General features: G+C 34.7%; 1 protein-coding gene across 1 annotated transcript; it reads right to left on the bottom strand.

The window, feature by feature from the left end:
- Positions 1–3,329: 3,329 nt before the first annotated feature.
- LOC121125385 (uncharacterized) lies at positions 3,330–4,765 on the bottom strand. Its single transcript, XM_040720581.1, has 3 exons — positions 4,654–4,765; positions 4,120–4,577; positions 3,330–4,055 (listed from the first exon to the last, which is right to left on the bottom strand). Exons 1-3 carry the CDS (start codon positions 4,669–4,671, stop codon positions 3,497–3,499), a joined length of 1,035 nt encoding a protein of 344 aa, XP_040576515.1. The 5' UTR covers positions 4,672–4,765; the 3' UTR covers positions 3,330–3,496.
- Positions 4,766–11,557: the final 6,792 nt, after the last annotated feature.

Raw genomic sequence — 11,557 nt, forward strand, 5'->3', positions numbered from 1 at the left:
AATCAAACCCACCTGTCCAGTCAAAACTGATTGCAAGTGTGCCATGTTTCTGATAAATGGATTTTCGAGTATATCTATTGCTTGTGAGAAGGCTGTTTCAGTTGATATACCCCCTGTGGAAGCATGATACGACTGAAGTCTAGGGACTATTACTATTCGTAAAATAAAAATATACTATCGGCTACATAATTTTATTTGATTGAGCTTATATAAGAGAGTATACACCAACCTAAAAATTCAGCATTACATATAGATAACAACCCCAATTTATTTTTTCGACTTTATTAATTGAAGGCAAAAATTACACTAAAAACCATTAAAAGCTAAAAACAATAAATTGAACGGAACCCCGAAAATGCGGAACATTTACAAGCCTGCCCCAATGGTACACCAGATCCGATAGTCTAGAAGTTTTTTGTCTGATGAAGACAAAGGCCACATTGACCAGGGCCAGATATTCACCAATTTATCTCTACAACACGTTTGAGTTTTTTTTTTTTTTTTTGCTCTGTGGCCGAGGGCAGAGCGTTCTACAAGACATGGTTGACATTCAGATAGTTGAGCTTCAAACAAAGAGTCCACTGTCTCTATGATCTCCAAGTACACATATGCACTTAAAATGACTAAAAATAAATCTGAATGGTAAGATAAAAATATTCATGGAATTGGAAATGTGAACAAAATACTTGAGACTCGGCACGGACACGCTGTATGAGGACTTTTTCCCATCTCTGATTCTCAACTATAGATAATTTATGGAAAGGGTCGACCAACATAACGGTGAAACAAAAATTATCCCCTTGAATTCTGATAGGTTTAAATCTTCTAACTGCGTTCTAGTCATCATTCGACTCATGTCATTCTTAAAAATGAGATATTAAGAAGGAAAAAAAAAATGATTCCAGTTTGATATTCCAATGTTTCATTAATATTTGATATATTAAAAACTTCAGATACTCAGACTTCTGAATCCTTTTACCAAATATTTTGATCAGGGAAGAGCAAAATTTTGCCGACTTATTGTTGTCATTGAGAAAATTTAAAAATCTTTTTTGCTCTTTTTAACCGTTTCAACTTGCTCTGTTCAGAGATAAGATGGTTCTTTGTCCTCCTCTGTGATTTTGTATCAATTTCATTCCGGATTGAAAATAATCAATTGTGTAGCACAAGATAATTTCAATCCTGTAATAGCTTCATGCAGCTTTAGAGAGGAAGGAAGGAAATAAACAAAAGTTCCACTCCGTACCAAGTAAGGACATAGCCTTAATTACTCCGTTGTCGATCCTCAATTCTACTTTGAGTACAAGAGGGACTTAGGCTCATTAGTGTTGTGTCTGTCTTTTTTTAGAACTGAACATTCCAGTTCAGTCTCGGTACCACCTATTTCAGTTCTAAAAAATGATAAAATTTGGTCCTTGATCGCGTCATTTAATTTTATTTCTTCTTTGTATGTTGAAAATGGTCAAGGCTGCTGTGGGGAGGAGTGAGTTAAAGAAGTTGTAGGATCAGCCATTCTTTACTCCAATTTTCAACAATTCCGTATAGACTATTGTAAGAGTCTTCTGAATGGTTTCTTAAATAACTTTTGCCCACCCAAGAGCCCCGGACCTCGACACCCTGGACAAAGACATCTGGTGGCAAGTGGGTTCCAAAGCCAGCCGAGTTCACCATATTAACTTTGTCGAACTCAAGTAATCTGTGAATAAGGAGCGGAAGAAAATTAGCCTCAGTTACTTATCACATGTATGCGTGGCTTTACCACCATCTTCGAGGCTAATTTTGTTCAAATTCACAAATAGTGTCCCTGTATGTAAATTGAATAAATCTCTCCCTGATGTCTACCCTGTCGGAGTTGATTAAACTTCATTTAATATTTAATACAGTATCAAATAAAATACTATGTAGGATTGTAATATTATGAAAGATATATACAGGGTATATATATTCTAGTGGAAGACATTTTATTATTTTCAACCTGGAATGGCATTGATGCAACATCACGGTGGAGGACAAGACATCTTACCTCTGAACAGAGCAAGATGAGACGGGTGGAAAGAGCAAAGAAGATCCTTAATATTCTAAAGGCCAACAAAAATTTGCTTAAAGTTTTGATCTTAAGGGATGAAAAAAAAAAAAAAAAAAAAAAATCCCCGTTGATCCCACTGTGAATAAGCAGAACAGCGGCTACATCATAAGCGAACCCCTAGTCTACTATATCTAAGAGAGTCTGGGGGAGAGGTTGTGAGTTACTCCTTACTTGTTGATCATTAATAACACAATAAAAAATTGGGGGTACTAAAGAAAATAAAAAATTTGGTATGATTGCCTTATTTGCCTAACTACTGGATGATTGCAAGCCTTTCTTCGTTTTTATTTTAAAGGAAAGGTTGCGGGATAAAATAAAGGTGACGACGTGTGAGAAGAGGAAAAGGGGTTATGAAAATGATAAGAAGGAGGAGAAGTAGTGTTAAACGACAGCAGAGTAAGATTATGAGAGGACTAACTTCTACTTCCTAAGGTATGAACAATAGTCATTGATCGGGATTCCATTCCTATTCACTTTTAAAGAGTTATGATGGCGTCATTTCTAATCCATACTCACCCTATCATTCATATCCATCTCCCATCCAACACTAGTTATCACTCATCCTCACTGCCAATTAACCATCCAGCCCTGCCCCTACATCCCAACACAAAACTACTAACTAGTTTTGACCGTATGACGTAACGAAGCATCCCTCCACAAAGTAGAAGGAATTTAATGGGAATGAAATGACTGGTTACATTTAAAGATGAATGAGATGATATAGGACAATACAAATTGACTATGATATCTAAAGACTTGATAAACGTATAATTTCGGGTTTTTCTAGAGGATCCAACTCTATCATCAGTTGGGTCTTTTTTGATCGAGCCTATGAGACGATTTTTCTGCTATGGTTTAGGGTAAGCTCGAATCTCCATACGAGTAATTCACAATGATCTTTTTCCTTGATCCCAGAGTCAAGGAAGCATAAGTATATCATTTCAAGGAAATAGGTGGGGTAGGTATTGATAGAAACCTTTGATAGTCTATAAGGGCAATTGTAATTTGTAAGTACATTTATCTCTGCGAAATGAAACATTTTTATAGCAACTATACGAATATATAGTTTCACTACTTGGAATGGATTAAATATTTATTTAAACTTGGTTTTAACACCAAGATCCACTTGTGAGATCATTGAACAACTTCAAATGCTTTATTTTTTATTTATTTAAACATATTGATAAATCATTAATTACTAACGATCACTCAATACAATATTGGAATAAGACAAATCTGAGCATTTAAGTAAACAAATTATGTTTTATTTATTTTAAATATTCATTTGAATATGGATTTCCAAGAATAAATTAACAGAATAATAAATAAATAAGTAGATATGTCGAATGACTAAGCTAAAAGGGTAATGGTAATGATGATATCTTAGTCATTTTAATAATTAAAATAATCTTATTTGGCCAAACCAGAAGCAGCAGAAGGAACGTAGCACCACTTTTTGATAACTGGCTTCTTGACAACTCTGGGGTTCTTTCTGGAACGGGAGCAGATTTCCTTGGGTACATCAACACATTCTTCAACAGGCTTAAGAGTTGGGATCAACTTGGTGACTTGTTTGCAGGACTTTTGGGGTTCCAAGTAACACAACTCCTCAGGAACTTCTTGGACGATGGTTTCCTTCTTTTCGAAACATTCTTCAGGTCCAGCTTGGGGAACACAACCTGTGGGACCACACAATTCTCTGGGAATCTTCTTACAATCGGTTTCGGGACTGTATTTCTTGACGTTCTTCTTTTCATTGGTACATACTTGTTTGGGCCATTTGGTGCATTTTTGTTCGGTGGTATAACCTTGGGTGACATCCTCGCACTTCTCTTCTTGGATGGTCTCACAATTGACAACGTCATCCTCAACATCGTGTTCGTGGTAACGAGTTCTACATTCGGATTCGTAGACAGTCTTACATTCTTCAGGTCCTTCACCTTCGCAAATCAAAGGAGTGTGACAGAATCTATGAGGAGGAAGAATAAATAAAAGGATATTGAATATATACTAGATGTTTTGCATCAACTTACTCAACAGGCTCGTCAACAGCAATCTTCTTATATTCGATAAAACAATCCTTCTTAAAGTTTTCTTCGCAATCTTCTTCCTGTTGGGGTTCGAAGTCGGTGGTATAGGTGGTGTGACATCTCTCGGAGTAGCTGTGGTGACATTCGATATGATCATCATATTCGGTTTCTTCTACCATGACTACCTTATCAATACAACGCTCACCAGCAGCGGCAATAGATCCAATGTCTAGTGGGATATCATCTCCCTCACCTTGACGACCCAACCTACTTTCAGATGAGGCAGCAGGAAGTAATTCATGGGCTTCAGTGTGGTCATGTTCTTCGTGATGCTCAGCAGAATGATCTGCATTGTGAGCTCCATCATTGAAAGGGAATGTGTTCAACAGGGATCGTCTTTCCCGTACTTTTGAGTCGCCGAAAGCAACGGCAGTTCCGATCAATGCAATTAAGCAAATAAACTGGGAAACGATAAAATGTTATTATTAATATATATAGAAGTTAAATACTTTTCATGTCTTTATAAACTATTACTACCTTAGCAGTGGAAACCATTTTTGTCTATGAATATTTGTGATATTGTTACACAATATTGGTTATTCAAATACTGATACTGTATATCCTTTGGCAGGATGCTTATATAGTATTCCTTTTGCAAAATTCCTGGAGCTTCCATATCACCCTCAAAAGGTTAAAAAAATATATATTATAAAGCATGCCCATCCACAATTTACTTTTAGTATCACACATATATATTAAAATGTCTGTATTCCGGGTTCAAAAAGTGATCACCCTCTTTCAGGGAAGGGTCAATAAATTGTTATAGAATAGTGGTACAAGTACTTTAATATCTATTTTTAGTATTGGACTTGATGAATGCAGTTGCTTTGGTGTATTGTTTTTTTTTTTTTTTGTGTAAATGAATTACCAGGAAATTACTGTTCATTTAAGAGTTAAATTTAAGTCTTCTACAGCAAAACAAAAGTTGCTTAAGGTATTTAAGTACTTAATATTTCCTATATAGAGCGTCTTCACTGTCGTCACAAATAGCATCTTAATAGACGGCATGTTATAAAAATAAATGTAAACCAGCAACACAAAAACAATTGAGTGTAGATTATATTTCTTGTAGATAAACATGAAAACAATATTGAACAAAAATCAAGATAATGATAATTTTCAAATCTTTTTTTTACTTCATATATAGAATGAGCCCAATATTTTATAGGGATATTTGAGTCAATTATGGCCTTGTATTCAAATTTCTTGGGTTTGTTAAGATATCCTATAGTTTGAGTTATAGTTTATGATCTTTATTTAATTTAAGAAACTTATATTGCCCCCGATATAGGCCCTTTCAATCATACAGTCTGTCAATGTATCATTCTTTTATTGTGATGATCAATTTTAGCCACTATAATATTGAAATTTGCGGCAGTTGTAATGTGATAATGAGAATAGTTTGGTAATAGAAATTAACGACAATTCGTTGACTCAATCTTGGTAATGTATTTTTTTTTTTTTTTGCTGAATTTTGTGCTTCAAGGAATTATCGTCCATTTATATCAGCATATAATTCCTCTTAATTGCAAATTGCACTTAAAATACAAAAAGTATATTGTCACAAAAAAGAATATCATATATTTTGTTTGAAAGGACATAATGGGCCGAAATAAAGTCTCATAAATCGAATGTGGGCCCCAGCTATAGTTAATATTTTGGGTTTTTTTAATTTTTTTATGTTTTTTCAGATTAACCTCTGTGAGGAGAGGTGGTCCAAAAGCTCTTAGAGAGGTCCAATCTTCATTGTTGATGGCCCTGGATACTATTGAGCAGCTGATAGCCTTGCCCTTTGGTAAAGTCAGACATGGACATCTTGGGATTGACTTGAAAACCTTCCTTGACCTCATTTGAGTCCAATTTTTTTGACCTACCACTCTTGAGTTTGAAGGTACTTCTGGACTCGAAAAACAGTATCTGGGGAGTCTCTAGTAGCCTTTTATTAACCAGCATGGGCGGTAGTGAATCTACCCCGATCCTTTTCCACTCATTAGCCATCGTTGACTGGATTAAAAAAAGTTTTTATCACAAAGAAATGTTAACAGTATTAGAGCTCTCTGGAACCGTCTAAATTTTGTATCTACAATTACCCAATTGTGAGTTATAAGACCAACAATTAGAGTCTCAGTTCATTTACCCGGACCGGTAGGTCATTATCTCCTTAACCAGATTTTTTCCCTAGATTGATTTGGGCTAATTTTTTCCATAAATCTTTATGAAACTTTTTCAAATGAATTTAATAATGGATAAAGGCCCAGCATTTATATTGAGTACTACTTGATGCCCAAGGCAAACTTATTTCACTACTATTGTTGTAAAAATATGACCTTTAACGAGCTCCAGACTTTTTGTAATTGCAACATGAACAGGGTTCTTATTTCCCAAAAATGTAATCATTACACTTTAATTCTTAGGTGGGAACATCTAAGTATAAAGTGGGTGATCTAATAGATAATCTTAGATAACACTAATCATTGGTTCGGGAGTTATAATATTAAGTCCTTGTTGGATTTGGAGTAGAATTGACGATTGAAAAATGAGTAATCCTATATCCTTTTCTGAAATAGGAGTGGGACTTTCTGATATTTCCTTGTTGTCATAGGTGCTAGCGTAAATTCATTTCCTGTCTTTTCATTCCTAGTCATTTTGGTCTCAGTGAATTTATTCCTCGAAAAATTCGTCCCCCGAGATTTCATTCTCATTTTGCAGCGGAATATTTAGTACATATTTTATGCAATACCGAGTGGCCCATTAAAATTTAAACCACAACAAGATATAATTTATTAATGAATAATAGAAATTTCAACAAAATTAATACTATACATTCATGCGTGTCTGAGCTCTCTTAATAATTAATGTAGCCATCCTCAGTGGCAATGATGGCTTCCAGGAGGTGGCGAAAGAGCAAGCTCTCGCTGCAGATGTAGTCCTCTGTAACGGCGTCCCAGTGAAGGCTGATGTTGGCTTTGAGGGTCTTGGTATTTGGATGACGGACACCGCAGTCCTTTTCTTTTTCAAAAGGTGTAGTCAAAAGGGTTGGCATTAGGGCACTCTTATACGTATAACACCTAAATGTGTAAAAGGATCTCTTGAATATAACTTTTAAAGTTCTTATTGATCAAACTGAATTTAAAATTCAACAAGTTATAATTATTAATTAACAATAGAATTTCAACAAAATTAGTACTTTAAAACGAAATGTGTTTCCCTTAGTGTCAATGGTGGCTTCCAGATGGCGTCTGGAAGACTAGGCGTACACACTGCAGATGTCAAGGCGCCCAGTTGCTGACTGACAATGACTTTGAGGGTCTTGGTGTTTGTAGGGCTTCTCCTCGACGTGCATATAAAAAGGGGTAGTCGAGGGAGTTGCCATCAGAGCTATATGGGGGCCAAAAGGATTCAAAAGAACTCAAAACACTCATTCAAAAGAGTCTTACAACGGAGAAGATGGGGTTCTTTCATTGTTTGTGTAAAAATTGGTCTCTCTACCCTTAAAAGGCTCTTTCCACCCACATTTTTATAGCTCTCTAGACAGTCTGGTGTGAAAACACCAGATCTCTTTCATGGACCCTCATGGACTTGTGTCCTGGACTGTTTTATTTGACTCATTCATATCCAATTTGGGCTTATTGACAAAGCCCTTTTTCCTTTATAATGTTTCGAACGCATTGACAGCGTTGACGGGGGTCCTGGAGACGCCCAACTGCTTGGAGTGCAGGAATGGAAACTCGTCAATCACGTTCAAGTTTCATGTGATCGACTTGTGCGTAAGCTAAAGAGTTCAAGTTTGTTATGTTTTGTAACTAATTGCGTATGCTTTAATTTATCAAAATATAAATTAATTTCAATCACTCAACCATCCTTTCTTTTGAATTAGTAAGTGTTCCGATTTCAATAGACCATTCGGTATAACTACCGCTACTCCCTCACATCAATCAACAATCGTTACCCCTTTTTCTCTCTATGTACCATGCTCACAATTAAAATCTACGTAAGTTATAAGCAAGTTCCTCGGACCACTCCTTGTACGGCGCAACAAAAACAAGCCAATAACTAGCTTATAAACAAAAACCGTAAGAAGTCTCGAAATATCCCTATTCAAAACGGGAATGAAATGTCCTGGGAGTGATTTTGCATGGAATACATCGCATAACACGCACCTTTTTCAAGTCATTTTCGATTTCCTTTTTTAGTACATACGTAGGTCATATTTTTCTAAATCTATATTGTTAAGAAAGAAATATATGCTCCATGGAAATGTATTAAGTAAATAATACTGTAACATGCCACATTTTTAATACACATTGAGGTCTAAGATATAATAAAGCTGGTCAATAGAGATATTTATTTTGTGATAGACAATGAGAGCTTAGTCCTTTTATTTGTCTGTTGACATCTAAATACACAAGAATAATGTACCACATACTTGAATCCTAGAAATAATTAAAAAAATAGTTTATATTATTAAAACAAATTGATAATTTTTACCCCTTCAAGATGGGCGAACTTAACCATGATGATATCACATGAAAATGCTTTATTAATTAACCCATAATACGAGAAAAAAATCCTTCTGCCTTCTTTGGATCCCTCGAAATTACTGATGAGACTTGTTAATCTTCGTAGTCATGTCAGCAATTGAGGAATTATGTTTTTTAGTAAAGGCCGTTTTCAGGTGGTTGACAGACACATATGATTTTCTGCATGCTCCAGGAAAGTGTCTGAGGTCCTAACCGATCTTTAACAGCATAGATACACTCTAAACCATCTTCCTCCATGCCCCAATCTGTTCCTCAATGGCCTTCTTGGACAATCCCACACAGAGGAGCGCTACGATCTAAATCCTTTTGTCATAATGTGTACTGATAGTGGCGACTAGGAAAATGTTTTTCTTAACAATCGACAGCTAAAGATGTGCTCTACAATATTGCTAATCCGAACATTGCAAAAAAATTTACTCTTAATCCACAAAAATTTGCATAATTGAGATAAGTATATAATAATGGGTGGCCCGATATGTATATATATTTGGCATCCTCAAAATTTATTTTGTGGACCTGTTGATTAAGAATCACAGGCTTTCAGGATTGTGAAGGAAAGATTGTTCGATTATTTTCCCCTCATTTCCTCTCCCACAACACTAATATGCAGAGGTGCATAAAATATGTCCTTGAACGCGTGTGCGGCTTTTTGTAGTTGGCAATCTCAACTGGGTAATCATATACCTATGTTGTTGTCATTGTTATTAAATTTTTGAAGACAAATCATCTAAGTATTAAGTATCAACTGGTGCGTAAGCTATTGAAAGACGTATATTCTGTCAAAAAGTACTGGGAATTTATAATTTAAATTGCCTGCGCTGAAGGGATTTCAATGCATTATAATTCTAGTTCGGCAGCACTTTTTCATTATGATGCCAAGTTTGAGTGCGATCTGTAGACCAAATTGCTTGCAACAGCTGAATGAGTCAGTTTACCTCACTAGTGCTCCACGATTTTTACAATGAACAAAATTATTGAACATAGAGTTTGTCTTAAATTTTGTGTTGGAAACGAAATTTTATGTGCCAACGCGTTGAAAATTTTAGAAAAAGCTCTTGATAAATCATTTTTATCAAGAACCCGTGCATATGAGTGGCACAAAGCGTTTAAAGAGGTCCATGAGATCGTTGAAGACATGTGCGTTCTGGACAACCTTCGTCCTCTACCCCCGAACAGAACTTCGACTCAGTGAAGGAAATCGTGGTGAAAAATCGTTATACCATCATAAAGGAGTTATCACATTACATTAACATCTCTCATGGAAGAACAACTCGTAGAGTTTACATGACGATAACGTGCCAATTACAGAGCCACGATTGTGACAAAAATCAAAGCCAAATATGCGATAAATACCGTATATATCAACTACCATATTTAGCTCTGTGGAACCTGTTTTGAGTCTGTAGAATCCATAAACTAAATTCGTCGAAGGAGCTAAGGGGCATTCCAAAAAATCCTTATTATTTTTTTTGGAGGACGGGAAAACATTGGGACATATATATTGTATCCAATGGAGATTACTTTCACGGAGACAAAATAAATTTTAAAGATTAAATGTTAAATTTGTGTTTTATTTAACAATCCCCGGTACTTTTTTGACAGAATGCTGTGTAACAATAAAGTTTTGTCCAGAAGTTATAAGTGTAAGTAAATTAAAAAAGAAGAGGGATAATTTTACAAACGTAGTCTTAGCCAAACAACCAGATAACCAGTTGGTGTCTATTTAATTGGAAATTATGAACCCTTTATATGTCAAATTGATAAATTCGATTAGGTCAAGACTACGAAAGGAAAGAGACTTCATGGACTCTTTAATCGATGTGAACCCGTGATCATGATGACTTCAACAGGGATTAACGAAAGGGATTCAGTGATTTAACCTTCTCAGAGGATCGATACATTCACTGATCTATGAGTCATCAATTTCGTTAAGTTTTTTTTTTCTCTCCGCACCAGTTTGATGATGATTGATGACTCCATCCCTCCTCAAAAGTTCAAATATCGACAGCTGATATTGCAGTCTTATAGGAATCAGGGATACCATATTTCTTTTATATCACCTCAGATGTAGTCATTTTTCAAAAAATATAACTTATTTTTTAGAATTTGTTTCCAAAAGAAATTGAAATGGATTTAAAATATTGATCAATCCATTAAGGTGCTACAAAAAGGCGATCTTAATCCTTTGTTATAAAAATTATTTCTTTAACAGAGTCAGTGAACTAGGATAAAAAGGTTAGTTATTCAAAAAATAAATGATTTTTTTAGATTACACACAGTACACATAGACTCAAAGTGACACCATTTCAGTAATTTTTTTTTTTTTTTTTAACATCAATATAAGTGCTCAAAATACTTGTTTGAGCTAAAAGTCTTGCTAAATAAAATACTATCCTTTGTCTACAAAGATAATTTTAACAGTATGTGTTTGGATTATCAAATAATATGATAATAATATAATTTGTGAAGGAAAAATATTAGAGTTTTATTTGATATAAATATTTTTATAAAATATTCATTATTTTGTGTACAAAATAAATACTTATTAATTTTGATTAGATTAGGTGTGATACACAGAATAACCACTATTAATAATACTTGCAGCCATTCAAGATGTTTATAAGAAGCTTTATTATCTCAATAACAACAACAAAATTGCATTTGTCTTGTTCCTGACAAGAGATTTAAAAATATACCAAAAGTTATTGAACAAGAAATATTATTTAAAAGATATTAAAGGAAGGTTTACATATATAATCTGGGGTATAGAAAATCCCCAGTTTATTAAGGAAGGGATTACCATTATTATTTATTTATTTTGTCAATGACCATCCCATTTT

The sequence above is a fragment of the Lepeophtheirus salmonis genome, chromosome 10, assembly GCF_016086655.4.
Source record: "Lepeophtheirus salmonis chromosome 10, UVic_Lsal_1.4, whole genome shotgun sequence".
NCBI lineage: Eukaryota > Metazoa > Arthropoda > Copepoda > Siphonostomatoida > Caligidae > Lepeophtheirus > Lepeophtheirus salmonis.

What these genes read in the sequence shown, in the direction of transcription:
- LOC121125385 (XM_040720581.1), bottom strand. An exon ending in GCTGTTGACGAGCCTGTTGA is followed by an intron (nt 4,056 to 4,119) that starts GTAAGTTGATGC and finishes TCCTCCTCATAG; the next exon opens with ATTCTGTCACACTCCTTTGA.